At 45.5% G+C, this 13,083-nt stretch overlaps 1 protein-coding gene across 1 annotated transcript in view; it reads left to right on the top strand.

Moving 5' to 3' along the window:
• The window catches only part of ACAD9 (acyl-CoA dehydrogenase family member 9), a 45,935-nt gene extending 38,130 nt beyond the window's left edge, over positions 1-7,805 (top strand). Inside the window, exons 10-19 of the mRNA XM_025050850.1 lie at positions 8-39; positions 1,668-1,738; positions 2,001-2,120; positions 2,395-2,523; positions 3,535-3,614; positions 4,397-4,523; positions 4,755-4,832; positions 5,421-5,549; positions 6,282-6,354; positions 7,203-7,805. Of these exons, the coding sequence (XP_024906618.1) occupies positions 8-39; positions 1,668-1,738; positions 2,001-2,120; positions 2,395-2,523; positions 3,535-3,614; positions 4,397-4,523; positions 4,755-4,832; positions 5,421-5,549; positions 6,282-6,354; positions 7,203-7,303 (940 nt within the window). The 3' untranslated portion in view covers positions 7,304-7,805. The remainder of the gene's footprint in view (positions 1-7; positions 40-1,667; positions 1,739-2,000; positions 2,121-2,394; positions 2,524-3,534; positions 3,615-4,396; positions 4,524-4,754; positions 4,833-5,420; positions 5,550-6,281; positions 6,355-7,202) is intronic.
• The last annotated feature ends 5,278 nt before the right edge of the window (positions 7,806-13,083 follow it).

Raw genomic sequence — 13,083 nt, 5'->3', positions numbered from 1 at the left:
TGGGCAGCGGTGTGGCTGGGATGCTCAAGAAATTGATTGGTACGTAAGGCAGGGTAAGGAACCCTTTACAACACAGTCTTGTTCCTGCTGCTTCCACTCTAGCCATGTCCCTGGAGCAAGCTGGTGCTGAGACAGGCCAGCAGGACAAATGGGCTTACTCAAGTTTAGGATCCTGGCTTTGTTTTAGATCAAAGGATACACTAAGTCTGATCATGTTTCAACACTCTATTTTACCTATTCACAGGATAAGGGGAGGGGGGAGTGGACATTTTATTAGCATTAGAGAGGGGTTGCTGCTCTGTCACTAAGAACAGTACTACTTAGTGAACATCCAGATGTGAGCCACATACCCATAAACATTAGCACTCGTTCTCACAAGATTCCTGTTTTGTAGGTGACTCTTTGCACAGTGGGTGAGGAGTGGGATCAGGTTTAGAACCCACTTCCCTCGGCCTCTGGATCTTCCCTTTGTTTTTTCTGTTAGGATACCTGAAATCTGGATTTTCCTTTGCCAGTGAACTTAAAATAGCCCTATAGGGTTTTTGTTGGGCACAAGATGTCATTACAGTATTTGCTTTGTGGAAGCGACTACAGGGAAATTCAGGGGCCTTGGCTGCAGATGGTGGGGGTTACCTGGGGCCAGAATACCACTGAGTGCTTATGAAGTTCCTCAGAGTTCAAGGCAAGGTGGGGACAGGAAGGCTTTGTTTTGGGCTCTTATGTCCATTTTATAGATGTGGAAACTGAGGCTCAGAGAGGGTAACTGGTTTTCCCAAGGACATGTACCTGGCCTAAAAACTGACCCTTTCAGATTCCAAGCTCAAGCCTTGTCTTACTCCACCAAGCTGTTCCCAAGGCCCTGAAACCCTCTGGACTTCTTCCCTATCTGGAAATTCCTCAGTACAAGAGCTTCGTGGGGGCTTTCATGGTCACTGTCTCCCCAAAAGATGTAGAACCCCCGATGAGATCCCAAGTCACAGAAATGTGTGATTGTGGGTGCCTGTTTACCTTATAGGCCCACCATGGGGAGCAGTTTGTGGTTTGGAGAACACTGACTGTAGTAGGGGGGCTGCTGCTGACTGGGTGGGATGCCACCATATTCAGTTGGGTGCCTTCAGAGCTGGGCCCATGACACAGTATGTGTTTACGAGTATACACATTGAAGCCATAGGCCCAAGTTTTCAAAATAGACTACCTTCCTGCTTTGGTGATGAATAGCTGTTGACAGGTGTGAGTCTGCCCCTGCTTTTATCTAGGGTGTTTATGTGTGCCTAACTTTGTGCTAGGTATCTTCCACCTGCATCTCATGTAATTTTCACAACAATTCTGTGAGGTTGGTGGTACTGTTGAGGAAGGTGAAGCTGCTTGGCCTGGACAACCAGCTAGAAGAAGAGACGCCAGATTCAAACCTGTGTCTGACTCCGAACTCTACTTCCACTCCTGTCCACTGCTATACGCACCACTAGGAGTGGATAGTCTCTCCTCTGACCCAGATAAATTAGAAAGGGTGCGGGGGGCGTGGGGCTCTGTCCCTTAGAGTGTTTGGTCTCAGCAGACCCATTTCATAGTTCTTGCCTGAGTGTTTGAAATATAGCGATGATAGCCTTTGGAAACCATCTCAGGACAACCAGAAAGTTGTTCTTTTTAAAAATTCTGCTCTTCTTCAGAAATGACTGCTGAATATGCCTGCACGAGGAAACAGTTTAACAGGAACCTCAGTGAATTTGGATTAATTCAGGTACTGAAGGTTATGTACAAGTGGCACATTTGTTGATTTTACTGTGGGCATTGAAAATATGCTTTCACTGTCTTTACTGGTGACTCCTTTGTAGTGATTGGGAAAGGACTTTCTTTAATGTGATTTCCTTTTATGAATTCTGGAGCTTGGTTCTTTTATGCAGTGAGGCTTTGGACTTAATTACCTTCTCTGCTGTTTGGCAGATTTGGTTCTCAGCACATGTAAATTATTTCTTGCTTGTGCTTTTTTCTGAATACTGCAGGAAAAGTTTGCCTTGATGGCTCAAAAGGCTTATGTAATGGAAAGTATGGCCTACCTCACTGCAGGGATGCTGGACCGACCAGGGTTTCCTGACTGCTCTATCGAGGCTGCCATTGTGAAGGTAATCCCAGCACAGCCAGAGGGAAGCTGAGAAAAGCTCCTTAGCCACAGCTGGTCAATGTGGTCGAGGAAAGAAAAGGACTTCTTTGAGGCCACCCAGTGAGACCATGACTGTCAGAGCTGCTGCCTGGGTTGGTCTCATCCCAAAACCCAGTTCTCCGTACCGAGCCTCCCACTCTATCCCCAGCCACACCATTCCCATCCTGAGGTCCTCCCTTTGGAAGGGAGCTGGCACCAGTGATGCCATGTTGACCTTGCTCCTGGGTCCTTAACAGGTGTTCAGTTCAGAGGGCGCCTGGCAGTGCGTGAGTGAGGCGCTGCAGATCCTCGGGGGCTCGGGCTACATGAGGGACTACCCATATGAGCGCATGCTGCGTGACGCTCGCATCCTTCTCATCTTTGAGGTGTGTATATGTCCTGCTGCCAGCTCCACCTTGCTCCACTGTGGACCCTTGAGCCTCCTGGTTCTGGGCCCAGGCTGGCTTGTGCGTTCTCTCATTTGACCCTCCTCACAACCTTGTCTAGACATCATTCTGCTGATGAGGAGGCTGAGGCTGAGAGGCCAAGCAGCACACGCAGGGTCCCACTCCCAAGCCACAGGTCTTTGCCAACTTGCTTCTACCAGCCGAGGTGGGACAAGCAAAGATCTTCTTATAGACATCTGGGTTCAGCCTTGAATGCTCTCTCTGGGTCTGGGTTTTCTCAGTATATTGAGTCAGCTTAACAGGGTCATCTCTTCTCCAGCCCAACACTTCTCACTCTCTAATTGCTGTCCACCATGAGTTCACAAGCCTAAAGAGTCAGTTCATTCAGTATGTGCTGGGAGAAACCCAGGGTGGGAAAGAAAGAAGGGTTGGGGACACAGACACCTTAGACACTATCCTGGAACCTTTGGGGTGCTAGTGATCTTGACTGTGCAGCCTTACTGACCCAGGAGGAAACCAAAAACCAGGGAGTGAGGGACAATGGCATGCCTCTCTTGAGGGGACTGGAGTCTCGAAGCAAGTGCACTTGGCCCTTAGGGTCAGAAGGACTTTGACCAGGCCTAGGGGAGGGCAGTTTGGGCCAAGGGCAGGGAACTAGAACATGCCAGACCCAGACAGGATCTTACCTGCCAGCACCAAGTGAATGGGAATAGAATAAACAAGTCTTTGGAGTAGTGGCCAATCCTGCTGGGTGGGGCTAGGGTAGGTGGTGGAGTATGTGAGGGATAGATGGAGGGGAGACCAGTAGCCAGGTTGTAGAGGACCTTGGATCTTATTGTGAGTGTGGTGGAAGCTATAAAAAGTCACAGCCCTGCTTGCAGCGGCCTCTACACTGCGGGTGAGTGGGCAGTAGCATGGCCCATTCACACACATGCAGTAGGCTGGTGCTGCCCCCTAGGGCAGCCTCTGACCTCTCTACTGCTCGCACAGGGAACTAATGAGATTCTCCGGATGTACATCGCCCTGACAGGCCTGCAACATGCCGGCCGCATCCTGACTGCAAGGATCAGGTAGGTGCCATTTCCACTCTGCTCCTCGAGTCCCTGGGGTGGCAAGGGTGGGGTGAGGCAGTGCAGGCTTACATAGCTGAGCTTATTTGTTGGCTGGCTGGAGAGAAGGAAGTGGGCAGGAGCCTAGGCTAGTGAGAGTGGGGCCTTGAAAGAGTTCCAGAGCTTGGCCTTCTCCTGAGGGTGATAGGAGGGGCCAGCTGCTCAGGGAATTCCTCATCACCTTGCCCTTGTGATCACTTTCCTGGTAGCCCCTGTTTCCTACACTACAGGAGCTCTGCTTTCAGAACCTGGGGAATGAGATGTGCCCCTTAACAGGTGCTGGACTCCAAGGCCAACACAAGACCAGTTTCTTCTCTCTCTCCCTTGACCTCTTGCTCCCCTTGACCCCCATCCTGGGGCCAGAGAAGTTAGAAATCACTGCTGAAGCCCAAGTATGAGTTGCTCAGATATTTTGCAGATTATTTAATGGGAGAGAACTACCTAGAAGCTGGCTGTGACTCAGCTCCTTGTGGAGGGAGCACCTGTGTGTCTCCACCTCAGAGGAGACTGGCTGCTTTCTGACAGGCTGGAAGAGCTTAGACTGCAGCCAGGTGTCCAGCATGCCCAGGCTGGGGGAGGGACACTCCGGGCCTGGATTGGCTTTTTATGGCTTTGCATAGTCAAGGAGTGGGAACAGATCTGGTGCCCTAGATCTCTGGGGTACCAGGGAGGAGAGAGTTGTGTTGTTGGACAGCAGAAGAAGTAGCAGGGCTTTGGGTCATGGGACCCTGGGCTTTCTGCAGTGAGCTCAAACGAGGCAACGTGACCACTATTCTTGAAACTGTTGGCCGGAGGCTTCGGGACTCCATGGGCCGAACTGTGGACCTGGGGCTGACAGGAAAGCTCGGAGCTGTGCATCCCAGTGTTGCGGTGAGTGAGCCCAGCAGGTGTAGCCTGTTGGATATCTCCTTTCCAGAAAGAATGCGACCAGGGGCATTGGGGAGGACCAGCTGGTCTGAAGGACAGCTGATAACCCTTTTTCTCCACCCTGTGATGATGGAGAATAGCCCAGCATGGTATCAGAGCCTGGGCCTTAGATGGGACAGGATGGGTACCATGAGGAGGAGGTGCTGAGCTGAATCTTTTCTTTTGGTCTACCAGGAGAGTGCAAGCAAACTTGAAGAGAATGTTTATTACTTTGGCCGCACTGTGGAGACGTTGCTGCTCCGATTTGGCAAGGTACCCAGGCCCCTGCTGGACCCAGGGATGGCAGGCCCTCTAACTTAGGGGTCAGGAAGATGAGGGTAGCATCTATGAGATGATGTTTTACCAAATGTTCACCTTAGGAACCAGGCCTAGAAAGAAAGCTTTGTCACCATGGAGGGGTGGTTGGGGTGGCAAAGTGGCTGTGACTGCTTGTCCAAGGGGCCACTCAGCTAGCTGAGTGATCAACTTCCAGGTGAAGAGATGCTCCCTGCATTTAGAGGGAGCCCTACTGGGGCCTGAATCTCAGGACCTGATCTTTGAGGTTCTTGCTGCTGAAGGTGTATTAAGCACCAGCCTCTGGTCTCAGCCAGGTTCCTAGAACCTGGTCTTGCCTTGACTCCTGCCCAAATCTAGACAGAACGAAGGGAAAACAGAAGGCGTCCATGAGCCAACCTCCTACAACCCCCATAGGGAAAGGCAATATTAGCCCCTCCCTGCCAGGACATAAAGTGAGGCTCAGAGATGGGCAAAGATGTGCCTGAGAATGTGTGTGTGTGTGTGTGTGTATGTTTTGAGTGGTCCCAGGTAATGGGTCTCCATTCTGGGCCTCTGTGTTCCCAGACCATCGTGGAGGAGCAGATGGTCTTGAAGCGGGTAGCTGACATCCTCATCAACCTATACGGCATGACGGCTGTACTGTCTCGGGCCAGCCACTCCATTCGAGCAGGACTTCGGAACCATGACCATGAGGTGAGCCCTGCCCTACTCCACCTTACCCACATATAGGCAGCCTCCTGCTGGCTTTGTCCTACTGCACTTTAGTGAGGCCCGATGGTTGGGAGAAGGGGTCAGTGGGTGGCATGGCTCAGTCAGGAAATCTCAGGTGAGAGGGCTGGGCAAGTCAAGGGCTCAGCACCCACTTGTGGTCCCTGAGTGGGTAAAGTGCAGGGTCCATAAAGCAACTGACTTGGAGGCTAGCGAATTTGCTGATTTGTGGCTGTGGCCTGTGGTGAGCACTGCCAGCTCTAATGGGAGGGTTTGTACTGCTCAGGACACCGCCATTCCCTTTCATCTTCCTACTTGACAGAATCGGGTGGGTGAGTAATAGAGTCCCAAACCCAGCGTCCTTACCCTGTCTGCCCTCCTCACCCTGCTAGAGGTGGTGGGTGCAGTCACTGAGTGCCTGCTATGTGTTTGGTCTTTACATGCATTGTCCTACAGTAGCCCATGGCCACAAGAATTATGATGTCCATCTTGCAGAGGAGAAAACTAAGACTCAAAGATGTTGAATAACTTGCCCTTGGGACAGAGGTAGTTTGGCTCAGGGCTAGAATTAGAACTTATTACTGTGTGACTTCTGAGCCTGGCCTTTGACCCCAGCCAACTGCCTAGTAGTTCTTTGAAGCTCAGAAGTCAGACACCAGGGAGGGAGTGCCCATGGCCCAGAGATGCCAGGGTTCTCTCCAACTTTGGTTCTGGCAGGTTCTTTTGGCCAACATCTTCTGCGTGGAAGCTTATTCCCAGAATCTCTTCACCCTGTCTCAGCTGGACAAGTGTGAGTAAGGTGGCTGGGGGGAGGGAGGAAAGGGTCTGATTCCAGGCAACTGACGGTGAGCTGTTTCTGGACCCTGTCAGGCTCCCAGGGCCTGGTGGCTACTTAAACTTCTGCCTTGAGTAGGACTCATGCTGACTTGCAGCGAGGCCTGCTGGGCAGGAGCATATACCTGCAGATGAGAGCTCTGTCAGAGACCCCATGCAGGCCCTGCTGGCATCTGCCTCGGGAAGGTTCACAAAGGAGGCATTTTACCTGCCTTTAAACCCCTGCAATGCAGTGGAAATGAAGCTGCTTTTCTCACAGATGCCCAGGTTGCAACCCTAGACCATGTAGGGGCTTTGCTTGTGCTGCTCAGTTTGTCTAGAATGCTCTTCCTCTTCCATAGCCATATGGCCATGTCTTAGAATGTACAGCTCAAATTCTTCTGACCCTTACAGTCCTGCTGACTTCAAAGCTTTGTGTTATGTGTTCCCCATACAGCCCAGCCCTGTTGCCAAGAGATGATGGTGAAGGGCACATAATTTGTAGTTCCTGGCTTTGGGCACTGGCCCGTTAATGTGCTATGTAGTATGAGGCAATAGTTTCTCCTGCAATAGGTTTGAATCGCAAAAGGGTCTTTTATTGAGCAGGTGCCTTCTCCTGTACTCCTTCTCTCATAAGATCTGGATTTTTTAGGGATTAATTGGATGAGCCCTTTGTTATTCAGAATGAAGCCTGTATTACTTCCTGGGGGTTTAGAGGGGTGGTAGAGTCACCCACAGGCTGACGTTGCTGGAAAAAAATGCTTCAGCAATATTTCTATTATCACAGTGCAGAAACATCATCCACTGCCTCTTTTCCCCTCCCAGATTCTCCAGAAAATCTAGACGAACAGATCAAGAAAGTATCCCAGCAGGTCCTAGAGAGGCGAGCATACGTCTGTGCCCACCCTTTGGACCGGATGTCCTGAAGCAGAGGGATGATGTATACTGCTGCTGCCACCCCCCAGGCCATAGCCTGTTGCTGGACAACTTTCACTCTTTTTGCTAGAAGATATAGAACTTGGAGTTATTCCAACTTGAGCCATTTCTTCCTAGTCTTCACCTGAAGGCTCCTAAGGGAGCCTTGTCTAGGCTTTGACCTGTGGCCACTACTGCCTGACATGATCGCAGGATCTGAAGAGAGGTGGAGAGAGAATGAAATTGCTGAGACCTGTGATCTGAGGATATACTGCTAGTTTAGGAGACTTCACCGTGGAAACTGGGACTGGTGCTGCTTTGTGGCTTGCAACTGTGGGGACCTTTTCCAGGCATGCTTAACCTTTTCTGCTAGGCCACACATTCTCCAAGAAACACCTTGAAAACTGTGTACATGTCATTTATTCATACTAGAAGCAAAATGCACTTAAAACATGTACCAGGAACCATTTATTAAAAAAGAATGTAAAATGGCAGTTTGTATTTACCCTTCAAGCATTTGCTGTACTAGTTGCATTTTCTTTCAGAACGCGACCCTGAGAACCACCCTTTGGTCATGGCTTCCAACTCTTTTTGTCCTCACCCCATGAGAAGAAAGCCCTCAAAGCTGAGCGGCAGGTGCCCAGTACAGGACCATGGGGGTTATGAACCCTCTGTTTGGTCCTTCTCAGGTGATGGGTGGAAAACCACATTGCCTGGTATAAGACAACATATTTTTGTTCCCCACCTGGGCTTTTTTTCTTTCTTTGCAAGGATTGGCCTCTACTTTTGAAGTGAGGGAAAAAGTATCTTTAATTGGCACTAAAAGTCCTCTGCATTTCTCCAGAATGCTCCCTTCTGTTATTTCTAGATGTACTGGGTCCCAGCATGCTTATGGCAGGTTTCAAGCTTTGGTCTGGTTCCTGGGTAGTTTGGGGCTCCTCCCCAAAAAAATCCATTGTAGATGTTGTCTTGAGGTAGGAGGAGGAAGCTAAGCTGTCTCCTATGATGCAAGAAACAGTCAGAGAGAAGATTGGGAATGATAATGCCTGAGCTGGCCTAGTGGGGTTGCCTGAACATTCTGCCAGGGTTTTGGTAGCTAATCTTCAAGAGGAGAACGTTTATAAATATTGTAACTTTGGAAATAACTTTCCAATGAAATTCAAAGTTCCTGAGGTATTTCGTTGGCAAGGAGGCATTTTGCACGAAATGGAAAGTACATATCTTTTCACATAGTGCTAGGGAAAGGAGGTTCATGGAGCTCCTTTTCAGGGAAAAGCTTGGGAAGCTTGCAAATTTCACTCCCTTTGGACACCCCTCACTCTAAGCCTTGTGGCATGTAAGTCTCATGTCAGCAGCAGGTTCTCTCTTCGTCCAGTTGAATTTGAAAGGCTGAGGCCACCAGTTTAAGTCTCCCTTTTCTACCTGCATTTCTGAGATTTTCTTAAACATGTTGTGGGAAAGGGGGGCCCCAGCAAGCACTTGTTATATGTTTTCAGCAATATGCACAGGCTACTTGAGATGCCTAGGGAACTTGCGCATAGAAGGCTTGCAGTAGAGCTCACCAGAAAACTCTGGATAGTGAGACAAACCTAGCATTCCTGGGCTGGACCACAGCAGTGACTCGGAGCCTGGGACACACCAAAAGGTAGCAGATCTTCACACAGCTCCAGAGCCTGGGGCTTGTTCTGAAGGGAGGCAGCAAGGTCCAAATGAGGGGAGAGAGAAATTTCAGCAGCCTGTCAGTACTTCCTCCTATTTCATGGAGCTGTCACCAGCTTCACTTGGGAGTTGGGGAAAGAAATTCGTCCTGTTTATCTCATCTTGATTTCTGAGAATGTTCTCTGGCAAACTTTATTGCCAGATAAGCCCATCGCTTTCTCCCCATTCAAAAGTTCTGGATCTGTTAACCAATAAATTTGGGTTCTCTATCAACCTATAAGTGATCTTGATGTCCTTCATAAACAGAGGGATAGAGGGAAAGAAAAGAGGCCTCAGAGGGGTGATGTAGCAAGATCCTGGTCTCCCCCGCAGAGGGAAGTGGCAGTGTCCTGACCTGGGAGTTGGTCCTAGTGAAGCCCAGAGAGAGCCTCTGCCCCCAGCTGTTGGCTAGGCTTTCAGAGACCAGTTATGGGTAACACAGTGTTGAAGCTTGGAAAGCCCTTAGATCTATCTTCCACCTTCCCATTTTATAGTTAAGAAACCAAGTAAGTCACATAGCAAGGTAGTGTTATTAAAGCTGGAAGCAGAATTCAGGTCTTGTATAAAGGAAATTAATATAAATTAGAAGTTTTAGAATTCAATGGGAATATATAGAAATAAATAGTCTTTTGGATAAGTACCTTAGAAACAAAGAATATATAACTTTTAAGTCAGCAAAAGAAAACCTGATCTATCCAAAGAAAGAAAATAGGAGGGACTTAAAATAAGGTGGCCCCCTCCAAAGCCTAATCTTACAGTAAATTGGTTGTTTACCAATTAAAGAATCTTAGATTAATTTTTTTTAAAGCTAACAATATGCTGTCTATAAAAACTGCTTTAGATGAAAGATATGGGTTTCAAATGAAAGGGAGGAAGAACATAAACTAGGCAAAAAGGGACCAGAAAGCCAAGACGAAAAAGCTGGAGTAGCATTCTTAATATATAACTATATAACTCAAGATAAAAATCTGTCAAAAGAGGCACAAAGGATTTTCGTATATTGAGAAAAAGAACAAGAAGATAAAGCTATCATGAACATCTTCTGCCCCTTACAATAGTCTCAAAATTTATTAAGCAACAGCTGGCTGGATTGCAGAGAGAAATAGATATCTGTTTGACATCACCAGAGAGCAATCAAGGCAGCCAGGATTTGAGGTGCCAAGAATCTGGAGAGATGGGAAATATATTTATTTATTTATTTATTTACTTACTTACTTACTTACTTACTTACTTACTTACTTACTTACTTACTTACTGTTTTTCCCCCCAAGGCATTTGTTGATTCTTAAGTTGCATATGAATGACATAAATGAAGCAGATAACCCAAGCAGTAAAAGCAGCTAAGAGGTTCAAATTTTAGGCAGACATTTTTGGAAAGTGTCACTGTGAAAGGGACACAAAAATTGGATTTCAGAGTGTGCCATGAGGAAGAGGCCATGGTAACACTCTGAACTTTCAGTTCAGAATTCAGAAAATCTATGTGTTAGAGGGCAAACCAGGAATGAATCTATTTAAGAGAATTTGTCCTTTATCTGCTAGAAGAAAATTAAATCCTCTGTGGAAGAAGATATCATCAAGAGCCTCTACAATATTCCTACACAATATTCACCATTTAATAAAAATTAACATCCCAAAGCAATCTTGAGAAAGAACAAAGCTGGAGGCATTCTACTTCCTTGTTTCAAACTTTATTACAAAGTTATAGTAGTCAAGAGTATAGTAGTCAAGAGTATATAAAAAAAACTAAAACACACTCACAGATCAGTGGAACATACATGGTCAATTGACAGCAAAAAAGGCAAGAATATACGATGAGGAAAGGACAGTCTCTTCAATAAATGGTGTTGAGTAAATTCAACAGCCACATATAAAAGGATGAAATTGGACTACTATCATACCACACAAAAAATGGACTCAAAATGGATTAAACTCGAACCTAAGCCCCCAGACCATAAAACAGCTAAAAAAAAAAAAAGACAGTAAGCTTCTTGATACTGGTCTTGGCAATAATTTTTTTGATCTGACACTAAAAGCAAAAATAAACAAGTGAGACTACACCAAACTAAAAAGCTGCAAAATGAAGGAAACCAAAAAAAGTGAAAAGACAACCTACCAAATAGGAGAAAAGAACTGCAAATTATATATCTGATAAGGCAGCAGTCCCCAGCCTTTTTGGCACTAGGGACTGGTTCTCCTATGAGAATCTAATGCCTGATGATTTGAGGTGGAACTGAGGCAGTGATGCTAGTGCTGGGGAGCAGCTGCAAATACAGATGAAGCTTCACTCGCTCTCCATCTTCTCACCTCCTGCTGTGTGGCCAGATTCCTAACAGGCACAAACCAGTACCGATCTGCGGCCTGGGGTTTGGGGAACCCTGTATAAGGGGTTAATCTCCAAAATATGTTAGGAATTCGTACAACTCAATAGGGAAAAAAACAATCCAATTAAAAAATGGGCAGAGGATATGAATAGATATTTTTCCAAAGAAGACATACAAATGGGCAACAGGTAAATGAAAAGATGCTTAACAACACTAATCATTAAAAGAAGTGCAAATGAAAACCACAATGAGCTATCACCTGACACCTGTTAGAATGGCTATCATCAAAGACAAGAAATATGTGTTGGTAATGATGTGAAGCAAAGGGAACACTTATTTTCTGTTGGTGGGAATGTAAAGTAGTGTACCCACTATGGAAAATAGTATGAAGGGTCTTCAAAAAAATTAATAATGGAACTATCATATGATCTAGCAATTCCATTTCTGGATATTATCCAAAGGAAACAAAAACACTAACTCAAAAAGATATCTGCACCCCTATGTTCACTGCAGCATTGTTCATAATAGCCAAGACATAGAAGTTACCTAATTGTTCATCAGTAGATGAATGGATAAAGAAGATATGAGACACACATCACAACTGAACATTATTTGGCCATAAAGAAAGAAGGAGAAAGTCTTGTCATTTGTGACAACATAGACCTTGAGGGCATTAAGTGAAATAAGACAAAGGCAAATTCTGTATGATCTCACTTCTTTGTGGAATCTAAAACAACAACAAAATGAAATAAAAGATACAGAGAAATTAGGTGATTGCCAGAGGCAAGGGATGGCAAAATGGATGAATGTGCTCAGAAGGTACAAACTTTCAGTTATATAAGTCATGGGGTTGTAGTATACAGCATGTAGTTAATATTTGAAAGTTGCTAAGAGTAGATCTTAAAGCGTTCTCAGCAGAAGAAAAAACTTTGCTATGTGTGGTGGTATATGTTAACTAGACTTACTGTGATCATTTCACAATATATAAAAATATTGAATCATGTTGTAAATCTGAAACTAATGTAATATGTCAGTTATATCTCAATTAAAAAAAATTAACACATGCCAGGAAACAGGACCAAATGGTGAAAACCAAGAGAAAAGGCAGACAATAGAAAGAGACCCAAGATAATCCACATATGGATTGATCAGACAAAGACATTGAGGTACTTATAATTAATAAAATGAGATAAGTAAATGAAAAGGTAGAGAACTTAACCAAGATACTGAAATCTATAGGAAAATCAAATGGTCATTTTAGAGTCAAAAAAATAAAATCATTCACTGTATAGGTTTAATAGACTAGACAAATAGCAGAAGAAAGGATTAATGAGTCAGAAGAGAGATTGGTTGAAAATATCCAGATTGAATCACACATATATACACAAAAGATGGAAAATAAAAGTATCAGATATATAAGCAATAAGATATAGCTCATTGTAGAAATATCTTGTCATTAGAATTCCAGGAGAAGAGAGAGAGAGAATATGAATAGAACAGAAGTAATATCTGAAGAGAAATAGTGGCCTAGAATTTTTATGATTGAAAGATATGAAGTCACAGGTTCAATAAGCTCTACAATCCTATAGAAAGATAAATACAAAGAAAAACACATATAGGAACATCATAGTAAAACCGCTGAAAACCAAAGAAAAGGCGAAAAATTATAGAACTCTCATATATTTGCTGATGGCAGTATGAAGGTACAATCACTTTGGAAGTGTGGTAGTAAACATATACCTTCTCTGTGGTATACCAATAATTTTACTACA

The sequence above is a fragment of the Pteropus alecto genome, unplaced genomic scaffold (genome assembly GCF_000325575.1).
Source record: "Pteropus alecto unplaced genomic scaffold, ASM32557v1 scaffold75, whole genome shotgun sequence".
Lineage (NCBI taxonomy): Eukaryota > Metazoa > Chordata > Mammalia > Chiroptera > Pteropodidae > Pteropus > Pteropus alecto.
The sequence above is the reverse complement of the archived record's forward strand: the minus strand, read 5'-3'. Positions and strand labels throughout refer to the sequence as shown.